The sequence below is a fragment of the Botrytis fragariae genome (assembly GCF_013461495.1).
Source record: "Botrytis fragariae strain BVB16 chromosome Unknown tig00000161, whole genome shotgun sequence".
NCBI classification, from domain to species: domain Eukaryota; kingdom Fungi; phylum Ascomycota; class Leotiomycetes; order Helotiales; family Sclerotiniaceae; genus Botrytis; species Botrytis fragariae.
In genome coordinates this window covers 703,921-721,220 of record NW_023500998.1, presented here as the reverse complement: position 1 = coordinate 721,220, position 17,300 = coordinate 703,921, and the positions used below count along the sequence as shown (strand labels likewise).

The 17,300-nt window shown below is 41.8% G+C and overlaps 4 protein-coding genes across 4 annotated transcripts; 2 read left to right on the top strand and 2 right to left on the bottom strand.

Moving 5' to 3' along the window:
• Positions 1-324: 324 nt before the first annotated feature.
• On the top strand, positions 325-2,855 carry Bfra_009389 (putative atp synthase subunit beta protein; the record flags this gene model as incomplete). Its single annotated transcript, XM_037339732.1, has 8 exons — positions 325-335; positions 420-565; positions 680-765; positions 824-866; positions 925-1,438; positions 1,817-1,857; positions 1,918-2,596; positions 2,661-2,855. 8 exons carry the CDS (start codon positions 325-327, stop codon positions 2,671-2,673), a joined length of 1,533 nt encoding a protein of 510 aa, XP_037189782.1. The 3' UTR covers positions 2,674-2,855.
• Positions 2,856-6,376: 3,521 nt separating this feature from the next.
• Bfra_009388 (uncharacterized protein) lies at positions 6,377-9,300 on the bottom strand (the record flags this gene model as incomplete). The annotated part of the gene is made up of 3 exons (XM_037339731.1): positions 6,377-8,504; positions 8,563-9,065; positions 9,118-9,300. 3 exons carry the CDS (start codon positions 9,298-9,300, stop codon positions 6,377-6,379), a joined length of 2,814 nt encoding a protein of 937 aa, XP_037189781.1.
• A 1,363-nt stretch (positions 9,301-10,663) lies between these two features.
• On the bottom strand, positions 10,664-13,424 carry Bfra_009387sa (putative transcription factor c2h2 protein; the record flags this gene model as incomplete). Its single annotated transcript, XM_037339730.1, has 2 exons — positions 10,664-10,849; positions 10,905-13,424. 2 exons carry the CDS (start codon positions 13,422-13,424, stop codon positions 10,664-10,666), a joined length of 2,706 nt encoding a protein of 901 aa, XP_037189780.1.
• Positions 13,425-14,582: 1,158 nt separating this feature from the next.
• Positions 14,583-17,158, top strand: Bfra_009386 (uncharacterized protein; the record flags this gene model as incomplete). The annotated part of the gene is made up of 2 exons (XM_037339729.1): positions 14,583-15,337; positions 15,391-17,158. 2 exons carry the CDS (start codon positions 14,583-14,585, stop codon positions 17,156-17,158), a joined length of 2,523 nt encoding a protein of 840 aa, XP_037189779.1.
• Positions 17,159-17,300: the final 142 nt, after the last annotated feature.

The window sequence follows — 17,300 nt, the reverse complement described above, 5'->3', positions numbered from 1 at the left end:
AAATAATACTACAAACGTAATAATGAGTATCATTTGATAACAACTGAGTGTGAATTGAACAGTTGTCTAAAATATTTATTACAATGTATGATCTTCCAAGATTTGACCTCGTCTCTCTGATATCGACGTTGTTGTTGATGATCTCAACTCGGGTCAAAACGGGAAGTCGGAATTTACGCCATCACGTGGGGGTATACGCTAACAATTAGTCGAGAAGCTCATTTTGCTGCTGGCTTCAATTTACCTCCTCATTTTGCAATACCATACCTCCATCAATCTTTGTATCTCCACTCACATCTTCAACGCTCTTCTCCATCCGTAAAGATGTTCAGGAGGTACGTACTTATATTTGAAAATATTTTGCCCTGTCGCAATGGGTGGCAATAGTCCAATTGAGCTGACTTTAAAACTTTCTATAGCGCCATCCAAAACTCTGCCCTCCGGGCTTCAAGAAGCGCCTTCAGACCAGCTTTGTCAACTGGTTTAAGAGCTGCTTCTGCTAGATTTGCTAGTGATAGTGCAGTACATGGCAAGATCCATCAAGTCATTGGTGCCGTCGTTGATGGTAAGTGGCATGGAAAATTCTTTCTCGGCAACGACGTCAAACTCCGGATCTAGGGAATATATGGGGGACGAGCTTTAGATACCCTGCAACTGCATACTGACCACATCTGAACAGTTAAATTCGATACCGAGAAGCTCCCACCCATTCTTAACGCCCTCGAGACCACTAACGGTGGTAACAAACTCATTCTTGAGGTCGCAGTACGTCAACAATACAAGGAATAAACAAACGTCGAATACGGACTGACAGGGATAACAGCAACATTTGGGAGAGAATGTCGTCAGAACTATTGCTATGGATGGTAAGAGAACTCGAGCTCGAAGGATACAAGCACAAAGATTGACTGAATTCGTTTATAGGTACCGAAGGTTTAGTCCGTGGTCACCGCGCAACCGATACTGGATCCCCAATCATGGTACCAGTCGGTGCTGGAACTCTCGGTCGTATCATGAACGTTACTGGTGACCCAATCGATGAACGTGGACCCATTAAGTGTAACAAGAGATTACCAATTCACGCCGATGCCCCACCTTTCACTGAGCAATCTACCGCTGCCGAAGTTTTGGTTACTGGTATCAAGGTCGTCGATTTGCTCGCTCCTTACGCTCGTGGTGGAAAGATTGGTCTCTTCGGAGGAGCCGGTGTCGGAAAGACTGTGTTCATTCAAGAGTTGATCAACAACATCGCCAAGGCACACGGTGGTTACTCTGTTTTCACTGGTGTTGGTGAGCGTACTCGTGAGGGTAACGATTTGTACAAGGAGATGCAAGAGACCTCGGTCATTCAACTTGATGGAGACTCCAAGGTCGCTTTGGTCTTCGGTCAAATGAACGAGCCCCCCGGAGCCCGTGCTCGTGTTGCTCTTACTGGTTTGTAAGTACTCCTTTTTGATATATCACCTCCTTTCATTGCATCACCTGTTTTCGATATGTTACCTTCTTTTAATGTACCGCCTGTCTTCAATACATCATCTCCTTCCAATGTTCCATTTCTTTTTAGCAAATTTCCTTGCTTCGATGTACCACCATTGTTTAATACATCACTTCCTGCGAATGTTCTACCTGTCTTCAATACTTCAGCACCCTTCAACGTTCTACTTCTTTTCAGCACAGGACCTCCTTTGAATGTATCACTTCTTTTCAGTATCTCAGGTTCTTTGAATGTTCTACCTGTTTTTCGATACATTACATCGCACCTGATTTTGTCAAGGAGCTGAGGATTATGCAAGCTAACCAACATCCTTACTTGTAGGACTGTGGCAGAATACTTCAGAGACGAAGAGGGACAAGATGGTGAGTTTTTCTAGATCCTTTTTCCATCAAAAAATGAAATTTGCTAACTTTTTTCACTAGTCTTGCTCTTCATCGATAACATTTTCAGATTCACCCAAGCTGGTTCCGAAGTCAGTGCGCTCCTCGGTCGTATTCCATCTGCTGTCGGTTACCAACCTACTCTCGCCGTCGACATGGGTCTCATGCAAGAACGTATTACCACCACCACCAAGGGTTCCATTACCTCCGTCCAAGCTGTCTACGTACCAGCTGATGATTTGACTGATCCTGCCCCTGCTACTACCTTCGCCCATTTGGACGCCACCACTGTCTTGTCCCGTGGTATCTCTGAGTTGGGTATTTACCCAGCTGTCGATCCCCTTGACTCAAAATCCCGTATGTTGGATCCCCGTGTTGTCGGACAAGATCACTACGATACCGCCACCCGTGTCCAACAAATGTTGCAAGAGTACAAGTCCCTCCAAGATATCATTGCCATTCTTGGTATGGATGAATTGTCAGAAGCTGATAAGTTGACTGTCGAGCGTGCCCGTAAACTGCAAAGATTCTTGTCTCAACCATTCACTGTCGCACACGTTTTCACTGGTATCGAGGGTGTTCTCGTTGACTTGAAGACCACAATTGCCAGTTTCAAATCTATCATGAACGGAGAGGGTGATGATTTGCCAGAAGGTGCTTTCTATATGGTTGGTGACTTTGCATCAGCACGTGCAAAGGGAGAGAAGATTCTCGCAGATTTGTAAGTTATTACCATTTGAGTATCTCTTATGTTATTGCAGCACGCTAACGTTCATGATTTATAGGGAGAAGCAATAGATGAGATGATAGAAAGGGGATGATGTGTATAATTCCAGAAGGATGAGAGATGAAGATGAATGAAAAAGGGAATGGGTAGGCAGCGTTGGAGCTTGGGCTGTGTACAGACTTGGGAAGGTCCGAGACAGAAAAATATCCTCTGATTATCGCATCGCCTTTTAAAAGCTAAGCCTTGTAACAACTCACCAACTATTTTCTTTATTGATGTTAAATGATTTGATGTCTGATTGCTTGCCTGTGGGAGAATGTTCTATGGAATGTGATTTGATGTATTGTGAATGATTTGATGTATTGCATGTATACTAGGTATTCTAGTTGATCTAGGTATTCATGCCATCATGCAAGACGCATGATATCAACGACTTTGAGCCTCCCATAGAATCATCATTAATACAACTCAGCTGCTGGGGGAAAATGGCAAGATACTAAGGGTCACTATCATAAGATGAATTTTACATTGAGATGCTTTGAGTAGGTATGCAAATGCAGATGCAGATGCGAAAATCGAATGGGCTTGGATGCTTTGCATTGTCTGACATATTTGCATGAGATGCTTTGGATGTTGGGAATACTTTGAATCTCTCAGACAGTTTGAATGTTTGAAATGTCTTAAATGTCCCACATTCCCTGAGTGTTCAGAATACTTTGAATCTCTCGGATACTATGAATGTCCAGAATGCTTTGAAGGATTGAAAAATCGTATTGTATATGAAGCTCTATACTCACTACACAGCCTGCCAAGCTACTGATGTTCATGCATCAACTTGACATATGCTTCTACACACATCACGTATAGCTAGTAGGTATATGCGTGTTCTAGGTTTCTTAACGATCTACGTTTCCTTTTTCTTTCAGGATCATCATTATTGGTCTCGTCGTCGTCGTCGTCGTCATCATCATTATTGCAGTGGCAGTAGCAAATTGTTCTGGTAGGAAGATAGCTATGTTTATATTCATATGTGCGTTTGTATGTGTGTATATTTATTTGTATAATAACAAGATGAGCAGTTGGTTGGTTGATCATAGACACATCACGTCACGACATCTCATGCCAGGCTATGCTGGGGTATAGGGTGGTGTTTGGGATGATGATTGATATATATATATATATCTTTGCATCCAAGGAATCTTCATCTCTTCCTTTCTACGAAGTTGGGGTCGAGGTTGAGATTTTAGTAATAGTAAGGGTAATGGCAATGGCAATGGCAATGAAATGATTGACTGATTGATTGATTACCTAGGTAGTTGGTCATTTATTATTTGCTTATTTATGGATCTGGATCTGGATCTGGATCTAAGAGGTGGTTAATTAGCTATGGGGGATGAGGATAGGAATGGGAGTTGCAATGAAATGAAATGGGAAATGAAATGCGTATGAGAGTTGAGGCTGTTACTGAAGATAGAGTTGGAATTGGAATTAAAATTGAAGTTGAAGTTGGAGTTTGGAAAATGTGAGGATGTGGCATTGTGCAATATGATATGTTGATATGTACGTATATGAATGTGGTACCCATAAAAATGGAATGGGAGTAATAGATATATACTTGATTTCTTCTATAGCTAGGTAGCTCTCGCTACGAATAGTAGAGCCGATGATTCTCAAAATTATATAACGACTCAAGAACGATGGAATTACTATCACATCCAAACATAGTACCTCCCTCTCTTCCTCTCTCCCTCTCTCCCTCTTCCTTTCCCAAGTCCCTCACAGATATCAAATCCCACACCCCGCCACAGAACCTCCTCATATTCCTCCTTCCTCCTCCATTCCCCTCAACCAGCACTCCAGCACTAAGAGGATAAACCAAATTCTCCCCACTGAAAAATGCATAGCTGTTATTCTCAATCTCAACATCCTCTCCAATTTTGAATATCCCATCCTTAGCACCCAATCCGATCCTCTCATCAAAGAAGGATATTACCTAGTATGTATAGACTAACACCAACACTACTACCAACCCCAACACCAATCCTCCCAACATCAATCTACTTTCGATTCGAGCTTTAAGAATTCGAAAAAAGAAATACATTGAATAAGATTGGACCGTATCAGATTAGATCTGATCTAACAAAACAGTAGGTCGAACATTCAAATACTACTTAAGTCCCAGGTCATTCAATTTTCTTCTCTAGATGGTGAGAGAGGTCGACTTTGATATTGAGATATTCAAATATGAGTATACATGCCCACAAGATATACACACACCCCGCACCCTTCTCCCCTCTTCTTCTCTCCTCCCTTTCATCTCCCTCACCTTCTTTCATTATAGGAAACTCTAAGAGAAGAAATCCCAGAAACATGAATATACTTTTCTATATCTATCTGTCTATATCTACCTAACTACCAAAACATCAGAATACCAAAACATCAGAATACCAAAACATCAGAATACCAAAACATCAGAATACCAAAACATCAGAATACCAAAATACCAAAATACCAAAATACCAATGAAACCACAAGACCCCCTCCTCCTCCCCTCCCTCGCTTAACGAGAGTTTTTATACATCACTAACTACTACATCATTATACCACTGCACGTACTATATAATATTCATATCCATATCCATATCCAATAAACCTCATTATACATGAAACACCTCATACAAATACACACACACATACACACACACATACGTACACACATACACAAAAATCATTAACATCATGTAAATACCACTTTATAAATACGAATTTTCATTTCCAACTTTCCACATGCTATACCAGTATCTATCTATTGGTGAGAGAAGGATACGAAAGACGCAACACCTACGATTCGCAAGTCCTTGATGTCAATATTGTATTCTGTCGAAAGAGCTAGCTATGCACAGGGAATGGTAGTCCTTATATAAGATAAGGGCTACTAAAAAGAACTAGTCTCTTTTGCATTTTTTAGGGCTATAATACAGTAGCTATCGAATTGAGGTTATTCACCATGTTCATACGGTATCATTCCTTTAACGACTTTTAGTATATTCACTCTCCAGTATTTTTATTCCATTCCATAGATTCCTATTCCATTCCATTTAATGCATACCATACCGTACGTAGAATATCACACGTAGATATATCCTCACTATCTCGCATGCATATATTATATCTAATCCATCCATCCATCCATCCGTCATTCTATGATACACCCCAATCCCCCAAAATACATCAAAAATGCATCAAAAACTCACAAAACCCATTCATCCATCCATCCAGTTATGCATCCTAAGCTCCTTCCTCCCATCCCATCTTTTACTTATGCCACCCAAACCCCATACAACATCCCTCAAAAACACTTAATTCCCTAACCACATTCCACATTCCAACTCCTCCCACCGCAAGTCAAAAAAAAGCAATTGCAACATCTCTGGGTATAGTGCCATTTCTCCCATCCCAAAAAATAAACCGTATAATGTGCAAAAGTTCAAGTCGAAAAACAAAATCAATATCGCAAACGCCATCTCCACCCACACCTACACCATCCCAATTTCCATGACCATCCTATACTATTCCCACCGAAATGCTTTGGGTATTATACCTATAGGAGAAGTGTGTAACAACAAAAAAGATGAAGAAGTAAAGTTATAATAAAGAAGCGATTCCGAGAAATTATATTTTCGCATTCGTAGAACGTCGGATTTTACTACAAAGAGAATTGTATCGTAGCAATCGTAGCAAGGTAGAATAACCAGCATGAAGTGTAAAAAGTAACTAAAAGTCAACTTCTTTTTTCCAACCCCATTTATCCTTCTTGTTGAATGCTGTACAAACTTCCATGCAATATGCTGTAATTGTATCAACACTAGTCCATGGTCCAATAATTGTAGGTTCACCCTTTGAGGACAAATCTTTCAAAAGTTTGTATCCCACATGGTGACTTTGTCTCCATGCATCATGCCTTTTCAAATCTTGTGATTGTTGTTTAGACCAAATTCCACGATCCTTTGCTCGATCATCTTCAGTATTACCTGGTGAAGTAGGCATGCTAATAAAAGCACGAGTTGATACTTCAAGACAAACAGCATTAAGATGAGCAGATAATACTTGAAGAACAGGAATGTCTTCACTGATATTTTTAAGCCAAGCAAGCATTGGAATAATTGTATCCCAATTTTGAGCATTCTGACTTCTTTGACTGTAGCTAGTTTCCCTAGGACTAGCACAAGGAAGTCTATTGAAATATCTCATGTACTGACAGATACTTTCAATTACAATTATAACTCCAGCTGTTCGTTCAGCAACAGGCTTAAGTTGATGTTGATTGCCATTAATCCTTGTCTCACGTTCGCCTTTCTTCTTGAGACTATAAGCCAAAGTTTTGAGTTGATCAGATCTGCTCGTGGAGATGCTCTGAGGAGTCGTTACAGTGATATTTGCGCCTGAGGGAGTTTGAGGATTTCCATCACTAGAAGAAACTCTGACCATAGCGGTACCCCTAGAACCCTCATTCTTCTTGGGTGTAGCAAGTAGACCTTTTTGAGATGGTCCAGGGCGAGTAGGAGATTTCAATGGACTAGGAACAGTCTTTCTAGCCGTCGTAACGTCAAGATTCTCAGGACGTTTAGCCCGCTTTATTGGCGGCTCAGTTTTTGAAGGTAGAACATCACTAGGGCGTTTCCTAGAGACGGTCTTTCTGCCTTGAGTTGACAAAGGTATATCCTCTTCAGATTCTGATACTGATTGATCCATAACAATATTAGCAGATAAAACAGGAGCTTTTTCTTTCTTTGAAAGATCATAAGCCATCATAGCTTCAAAGCCTTCCTTCCTTCTAATATTCTCAAGTCTCGTAAAATCTTGTGAAGGTCTTGGTGATAATCTAACTAATCGTTCAATAGTTGTAGCTTTCCTCCTAGAATAAGGTAACTTGACAATTAATGATTGATTTGTAGTTGGAGCTTTTGAAACCTCACGAGGTTTTTGTAAGGGTGTATTTGAGGCAGATCTCTTTGGAGGATGACCGACTTTGGCACCAGTAACAGTCTTACGAGCAACACCGGGTGCATCTGGTTTACGAGCTTGAGTATGACGTTCTTCAACGGTCAATGAACTCGACTTTTCTTGACGATGCTCAGGCGCAGAAGTAGTCTTTTCTCCTTCCTTTTGCTTATGTTCCGCCAATGCTGCTTCAACAATTGGAGGAAGTGTTGGTGAAAGTAAAGGTGGAAGTACGAAGGGTGATACAGTTCTTGGAGGAGTTGTTGGTGATTCTTGTTGCAATGATAACTCTTTAGGTGGAGGTTTCTTTCCACTGACGGAAGTCTTGGACTTTGATGGAGTATTCGATGTTGATACCTTTTGATCTGATTTCTTAGGGCTATCAAATGTGGTAGGAGTTGTTAAATCGGCGGGAAGTGGTGATAGTAATGGCGGTAAATGATTAATAGGTTTTCCTGATGATTTATATGATTTCGTCTCCCCTGTTCCTTTGGAGGATTTAGATGCATGGTCATCTGACTTGCTCAAATTGGAAGGAGGGGCTTTTCCCTTGGATGAATTATTATCTGGTTTGACGATTTTTTGAAGATGCGAATTCGCTCGATCAGTTCTGGCACGCTTTTCTGCATGTGATGGTTCATCTGATTCAAGTGATCGTTTGTTGTTTCTGCCATCTGAAACCACTCTTCGTGGAGACTGTGGTCGAGGAGGTAAGCTGTGCTTCATGGGTGCATTCCATGTAGGAACTGAAGGGCTCATTTTTGAGGATGATTTATTTTGTGGTGCATTTATTTCCTTTGATCTCGAAATATCCTTTGTTTGTTCTGTGCGACTTTTGGCGCCATTGGTGCCATTGGTGAGATGATGTGGTTTGGTTGGGTTGCTTCGGGAAGGGGGATTTCTATGACGTTCTTAGCGTTTGCTAGTAGTATTATGAATATATCAATCATTGAACGTACCTATCAATGCCATTCTTGACTACATGCTCTGATCTACTCGCAGAGTGTACCGCAGACCCATTCCTTTGCACTTCGCCATTTGAGGAACTTTCGAAAGATCCGCGAGCCGTTGGAGTCACATTGGAGATATGGCTTGTTGTTCTTGCATGACCTTTCGGACGAACTGAATCCGGGGTATCAGATGTTCTTGGTGTAGGCTTGATTCCATCTTTCTTCATCTTTTGGTAAGCCGCGAGAGAGAACTTTTTGTTTGGGTCTCTTTGAGGAGTATTCAAACTACTTCGACCTGCACTATTTGTTGGACTTTCGACTGGATCTTCATGATCAAAAGCTCGTGGAACCTGAAGGTCGCGGTCTCCTGTAGAAAAAACAGTCATATATTGAAGCCTGCGAGCTTCTGAATGTTCGTTGGGTAGGGTCCAAGGTATCCCTATGAGTTCTTCGTGTGATCGCGAATTCCATCTTCCTTTGTCGGCATCGATGATTTCCAAGAGGTGCGGCATCTGCAAACAGTCAATACACGTGGTAAGACATTCCTCGAATGTGCGAGCTCACTTCTGGGAGTTCATCTTGGGCAAAATCACGAAATAGGTTTTGCAGTCCCCCGATGGTAGCTGTGTTTCTCGAAGCGACTTCCATAGCTCTCTTCTTTTCCATCCTCTCTGCGACCAGCATATCAGCAATCACGAATGGATCAGATCTCTTCTTCACTACTCGATCGCGGTGTATGGACGACATTCTTGGCGGGAGTATGTTTTGGTGATATCTTTCATCGAAAACAAAGATGGATGAATTGAAGAGAGTGAAATGGGAAACTTACCAATATTAAAACGAATTTATGATATGCGCGCAAGGTGAAGTTGTTTGGTAGGGTAGTTTGACAATAGACAGGTTTGAATTATTTTTTTGCTATTGTGACGTTTCGTAGCTATTGGTGAATATCACGGCCTAATCATTGTCGCAACAATACCATATGCACCACAACAGAGTCGCGACAAGACGAAATTATGCGGGAAAGGTGAATTGAATTATTTCCCAGATCGAAGGGGATCCTTATCTTTTCGCGATTCAATGAATTGTTCTCTTTCTTTCTCTCCTTCAATTAAAGGGCCTTCTCCTTTTTTCCTTATCGATTTCGTGAAGTCTGTCGAGGGATATTGAAATTATGGTATATGGACGGAGGTAGGTTGTAAGTAGTAAGTAGTATGTAATTGTGTATGGATGGATGATTTGCGGTACGGGGGTAAGGTTACGAGGAGTGTGGTGGTTGTTTGATGATTGTCGTGGTGGAAGTGTTTGGTCGGGGCGTTTCTTTTTGGGGGTCCTTGCTCTATGGGTGGATTGGGAGTTTGGGTAATAGTGAGGTAGTCTGGTCTGGTAGTAGTCTAGTAGTCGTCTGAGAATAGACTTTCACCACTCACCCACTTTAAGATTCATTTCATTATCAAAATGTTATAGTTATTGTGATTTTGATGTTATCGAATCCATTTAAAGAACACTACCTAGATACCTATGTCGGTCTATGCATTCAGTGTCTCTATAGAAATACAGTTACGGACATCCGTAAAATGCTCCAAGGTTAAGTTCAACAATAGATCTATATATTGTACATGTGTCATTTATATGTGAATGATACCCAAGTACCAGATAGCAACAAGCATGTTACAGAGACAAATGTAGACTTATCATACACGCGAACGTGATATAACATTCCAACATAGTAAAGGGCAGGCAGACGGTCTGCTGATCGGTGAAAATTTTAGAGTGTACATGTATACATGTATATATATATGTATATGTATATGGAATAAGTAACGAGCGAGGAATTCGCGTAGGAAAAGGGTATTAATTTATCAACACCCAGATGAAGTCATTTCATATACTTAACCATACAAGAGTAAGGAAGTTGGGAAGTAGCTACCTAGTATATAAAATGCATCATCATATACGACTACATTTTTCTAAGTGGCAAATCAAAAAATATACAGTATATTGTTGTAGCTATCTACATTTTGGTGTTCCATTGAGTATCCTCTATTTCCTAAAAGATTCTCTTGCTTCCTGTTTTTGCTTTCCCTCCCCCCTTTCTAATGCTAGCTACCTACACGTTTCGCCTCTGTCGTAAAATTCGGTTCCGGGAATAATTTGTAAGTGCATTACTACTCTCCCCTAATGGTTGCTCTCCCGATGCTTTCGCATGACATCGATCACACAGCCAATTGCCTCTCTCGACTGGGCGTCCAAATTTCTCAGCACACTCCCGATGGTAGTCACCATCAACACAAAGCTATAAAGCAATTAGTCCGGTACACTTATGGTAAACATATGATAAATAAACTTACTCTGCCACTACATTGTATAGCATTACTTTGCCATACTGAAACTTGATGACCACACACGCAATCGTGAGGACCTCTCATTATAGGCTCTACGTCTGCGGGCTCCACGTCTGGAGTTGACTTTGATTCCAAATTCGACTTGGATTTCATCTCGTCTAATTCCTTCTTTCCCTGTTCAAACATCTTTGCACAATAAGACATAACTGAACCGATTTTGAGATCACCCCTTGCTACCCACAATTCAATCTGCTTGCGCCATTCTTTCTTTCGAGCCCTCTTCTCGGCAAACCAAACGCGATTTCTCGCTACAAATCTTGTGATTGTTTCCGGAAGATGAGATTGATTAGTGAGCCGCTCAGCCATGATGAACTCTTCCCACTTAATAAAGTACTCTTTTTCGTCATCTTTAACATCCGTGTAATCATTAATAATCCATTTTCGTTTATGGAGAAGGTAAGATTCGTCATTTTCATCATCAGTATCAGGTAACTCATCTCCAGGTTTCAAAACCCGCTTTGTGCGGTAATCATTGAATTCTCGGTTTTTGACATCAGGAGCGTATGCAGATCTAGGATATGGACCATGTTTAATATCCGGAACGTAGTGCTTGTCCTTGGTTCTAGCAGGTGAAAGAGCCAGGCGTTTAATATAACCAGGTACCGGGGCAGAACTCTCACCCTCCTTTGTCTCGAGATCATTGTTCGACATTTCTGGTGAGGTTTGGCGTGAAGTTTGGCGTGAGGTTTCGAGTGATGGAAAGGAAGTAGTTTTGAAATTCAAACGACCAAGGATTTCTGAATCTGGCCATTGATTATTTAGAGGTCCTTCCCTATCTTCCGCCCAAGAATTGTCACCAGAAATACATTTCTCCATATCCAACAAAGTGTTGGCTTGCCCAAACTGGATAATTTGCAAAGGGTGAATTTCCCTCGACTTTCGAGACTCTTTGTTGATTTCGATGAAAAATGAAGACTTGGGGCGAACGTGAAATGTGAATCGAAAATGTGTGGTTTTGAAATGGAGTCGAAGACTTTCCATAGATTTAGTGTCTAGATTGCATATAGGACACGAGAATCCTGCTACTACATGCGTTTGTTTGATGTTATACGCTTCTGCATTTGCTTTGCTGACCGTATAAGTCACAGATTCCCCAGTATCAGTCACACTGAAAGGAGTTTCCGAAGTTTCTCTAGCCCAATGAGCTCTTAATTTCTTGCCCTGAGCTTTTGCACTCAAAGCTTTGAGATTATATGTTGGAACATTTGCACGAACACGTCTTTGACCACGAGAGGGGCTTTCGGAATCTATTGTTGCTGCCTTTTGCGGAGACAAAATTTGAGCCAGACTTAACTCAGGAGCTAACTCTGGAATAGGCGTCGGCAGTTTTGGTACTTCGATATGTTCTTCTTTTTTATGTAGATGACCTGGGAGCGACCATTGTATGTCTAGTTTCAATGATGCAGAAGTCTCAATACTTTCCCCATCATACAGTAGCTCAATCTCTGCAGTGCTTCGCTTGCTATCCCAATCGAATAGCAGAAACTCGCATCTTATTTGACGTACATCAGTAAGTTCTGATTCTCCTTTGAATATTCTTTTTGCGAGGCGACTGTTATGTGGCAGACTGGAAAATGTCAAAGGCAACCAGTCTCTTCGATTGGCGCGGAATGGCTCGATCAAAAATTGAACTCCATATTTCCCAAATTCGTTTCGAGCTTGTGGTTTATTTAATGAATCATCAGAGTTTGAATCTTGAGAAAGGACCTCCGAGGGTATTATAAAGGGTGGTAAGTATATGGGAAAGGTATTATTTTGACGACCTTCAGATATCATTCGAATTCTCCCAGTCTGAGGTTGTCGATAGATATCTGTAAATGACCCATCTTCCGAAACACGGAGCAAAACTAAAGTACACTTTATATTGGAGTATTGACTCGTGTTTCCATCGCCAGTTTCTTCAAAATTTGAGTTTTGGACGATACTGGCAACCTGGATCCGTAGCAATTTCCGGAAGTCCACGGGGTTCTCTGTCAATTTCAATACAGAGTCAATACGAACTCGATCGGATTTCGATTTTTTGAGACCGTAAAAATCTGTGGGCTTGATCTTATCTACCTGAGATTTACTAGGTAAACGTGGCGGTGGAGATTCTTCACTTGTAGAACGATTAAGTGAAGACGGGTCCATTATTGAAGCAACAGTAGAAGTTGAAGACATGGATCGACTTGAAAGATCATGAGTCGAAACTGGAGCTGAGTCGGTGTTGATCGTCTTTCTTCTTTTGATAGGCCTTATATCTTCATCCTCATCGTCTTCCTCATCAGATGCCAAAATCTCACGTTCATGTTTTTGAGGCGGTGTGATAATCTTGAGAGATGAATATGAGGAACCCATCTTGAATTTCTCTCGGTATCTTATAGCTTTTTCGAGGTTGCCTCGTAAAAAGGGGCGGAAAGGTTGACGATGATTTGATAACCAATTTTCAATCCCGATTCCTCCTCCATTGATGCCTGCTGGTGACATTTCATTATCGTTCAACCTTTCACTGGCCACTACGCGCCTTTCAAAAGAAAGAAGAAATGGTAAGACGAAGTGAATCCCAAATTCTAACCGACAAGGGGTCCAGCAGAACAGCCAATGCTGGTTCCCAAGATTCGTAGTTACTAGTTGAGTACTTCCTAGGTAGGGAGGGTGTACTTTGGGTATCCCCACAGTATCAAAACAATGAAGCTTTTTGGAAATATCGCACGCGTAATGCCGTGTTTTTGTAAGGGTAACTCGAAACCCCTTACGAACAGGAAGGAGTGTTACACGATTAAACGGAAAAAAATGACAAAAAGCCTTGCGGGTAAAGAGCGTGTAGTTTGTAGTATCTGAGTACAATATTAATCGAAAGAAGTGGTGTGAAGATTGTGTGAGGTAAGGAGCACCTAGGTAGAAGATATAAAGCAACGTGCACTATCAAAGTGTCAGAGGCAGCAAAGGATTATTCAGAGGTAGCTCAAGAGGATGGGAGAAGTCGGATTATTTCTTTGACTATATTGATACATATTTCATATTCTTTTGGTGTCACTTGTGTTGTCGCGTCGATATTTTGAATCAATATGTCTGGATGAATCTGAGCCTCTCTTCCTTTTCTGATTCTGATAGATACCCACATCTACCTACGAAGGTAATGGGTGATACTCTATTTTAGAAATCCACATGCATATCTTCAATCAAGCTGAATAATGGCTCCTATTCCAGCATCGAACCATCTATTAATATTTAAACATTTCTTGCAGCATGAGATGCAGGTCTCCTTAAGGAAGGAGTTACCGAGGTAAGTACAGGGACTGTGTGCTCTTAGCTTCAACCTTAAATTTCTTATCGGATTAACCGAGATCGCGATTAGTGTACAGGTAAGAAGATCAACATCATTGAATACCTACTCAAGTGAATCATCTCATTGTTTGAAATAGTAAAGAAAGCTCTCTCATTGAATAATTGTTCATTTGTTATCAAAACCCTCACAGTTCTTCACCTTCAAACCATACATAGTTGCATTTAAAACTTACTAGCAAAGAATCATACTGCTGCTGTATAAAGATATACTGTCTTTGCAATCGTCCATTCTAGCTTCTTTAACTCACAACATCACCTTCATGAGTTCCAACCAGCAAACAACCAAGTTTTACAGGCATGGCTAGATCTTCGACATCTACTCGAGCTCTGCGGACCCCACCTCGATCTACCAGAGGAAATCCTACTTTTTCATACGCAGAACCTCCGACCAGCGATGACGATCTAGAAGAGGAAGAAAATGGCGATGTCGAGGAACAATCACATAGTGATATCTCTCATGCGCCGCCTACGAGACGCTCTCGGACACGCAACCGAAATGTGCGGGAACCACGGTCTGCGAACAATGAACCACAAGTAGCTACCACGAAAAGCACTCGACAGAAGCCGGTAATTTCATACGCAGAATCATCGACTGATCATGATTCGGAGGAGGAGGAGGAGGAGGAAGACGAGAACGAAGACAATGAACCATCCTATAGTGGCGCAACTCATACACCCCGCGCAAGAATCTCTCGAAATGCTTCACACTCTCGTTCTTCTGCCAAGCGAAGCCAATGCAATTCCCATGAATCAACGCCGAAGAGAAGAAAACAGAATCAATCAACCTCTAGCAAAAGATCCAGAGTCCAGTCGCCAGTTATGCTCGTAGAAAATCCTGAAGCTATTCCGCCATGGCAGACTCTTCCATATCATGTTCTAGTGCAAATATTTGAGTACGCCACATATCCACTGTACGAAGAAAGAACATTTCAACCTCTTCCATCTGGGAGATGGCTACTAGATGTCGCATATCTTTGTCGGGGGTTCGCCGAGCCAGCTTTTACAGTGTTGTACAATTCGCCTCCTCTTGTTCCAATGGATAAAGCACATCGGCAAGTAACTTTGAAAATCCAGATGAAAGCCTCCTAGCTAATTGTATGATTAGACTCGTAGATTTACTCAAATCTGACCCCGCAATGTTGGCTTTTGGCTACAGACAGAAAGTTGTCAACCTTCGTATTGAAGTCAGGCAAGTTGCTGCCTATTCTTTACCTGGCAGTGGACTTCTGGATCTGCATGGCTTAATAAAGGACTTGCCAAGATTGGCGGATCTAGAGTTCTACGATCAGAAAGATTCGAAGCCTTTCAAACAACTTGACGATTCGATTAGATGGGAATACCCAGTTGCGGTCTTTGAAGCACTAGAGCATGTTGAGCCAGCTGCAGATATTACCAAAGGAGACAAAACTAGTCTGTGCAAACTAAGAAGCTGGCGTTGGTCGTCCAGACTAGCAGGTAAGAGGTGGCCCATTGAAAAGATTCGCGAGATTCACCTTAAGCCATCCTTCATCGGACTAAAGAAGATTGCGTTTGTCAATTACCAAATTCGACACCCTAAAAAAGGCGAGGAGGATCCAAAACTTGAAGAATTATTGGGTGGAGCGATTTCCGCCCTGGAGGTACTTGAACACTTGATTTTTGAATCCTCGACACTACTCAATGCGAAACTGATGCCCCTCCTACCATCAAATTTGCGAAATCTGGAAATCACTAATTGTTGGGAGGTCACTGCTGAAATGCTTGGTGAATACCTCTTGACTAGTGGCAGGCAACTTCGCTGTCTCACGCTCAATCATAACTCTGCTTTAAGTCTAGCCTTTCTGCCATCGCTTGGTACAGCATGTCCATATCTGGAAGTTTTAAGAATGGACCTTCAATATTTCGATGCACATATCTCATACCACAGCGCTGAGCCGGATTATGATCAGTTACTCGCGAGTGATCAAATTCCTGAATGGCCAACTACACTTCAATCCCTTGAGCTTCTTAATTTACGCAAATGGGACAAACAAGCCGCAGAAATGTTCTTTCAAAGTTTGTTGGATAGTGCAGGCGAGCTTTCGGATCTCCGAGTTCTGATTCTGCAGACAAGTATTAACATCGCATGGAGAGATAGGGCTGCTTTTAGAGATAGATGGATCGGCACTTTGGGACAAGTTTTCAAGAGGGTTTGCGATCCTCCAAAGCATTTCTTGAAAGCTTCGCAATTACCAAGAGTCGAACTTTACAAATCGGAAACAGATAACCAAGAAACCGGTCAGAGACAAAGTCCCGCAAAGAAGCAAAAAGCTCGACCAAATAGAAACTCCCTCCCACTCCGTCACAGCACACGCGCTAAACGTACAACTAACTATGCTGAAAGTCCCGATAATTCTGATGATGAAATGGACAACGAAGAAGATGAAGGAGAAGAAGAAGAAGAAGAAGATGATGATGATAATGGTGCAACATCCACCCCCACCCCTCCCCCTCCATCTACATCAATTCCTTCAGCTCGCCAGGCTGCCCGAAGTCAGCGTGCTTCTCGGGAAATTCGTTTGTTGAAAATTACTGCGGGGATTGATGGATTTCCTTCTTCGCCACCTCAGACTCCCAGTTTGGGTGATGAAGGTGGAGATGAAGATGTAAGTGATGAAGATATTGATGCTGGAGGTGAGAGTAAGGATGCAAATCGGAATGCAAACAGCAAGGGAAAGGCTAAACAAAGGCGAAATGTGATTCAAGGAATGTGTGAGGTAGTTAATGTCAGAATTGATAATTTAAGACCGGCGGAGACGCAGTTTGGCGAGGCGGACTTTTTAGACAGTGAACCCGAGGGTGATGATGACTGGGATGGAGATGATGGGTTTGTAGAGGAGGGTGTAGCTTGGTGATTGAAGTTTGAGGCGTAAGGGAGATTGGATTATGATTTTCAATTTTTTTAATCTGTTGATTGTGATTAGAGGGAAAGCAAGGGGAGTCAACGGAGTCAACGGAGGTGACATATGTATTTTGAGTGCATAAGGAAATGGCAGG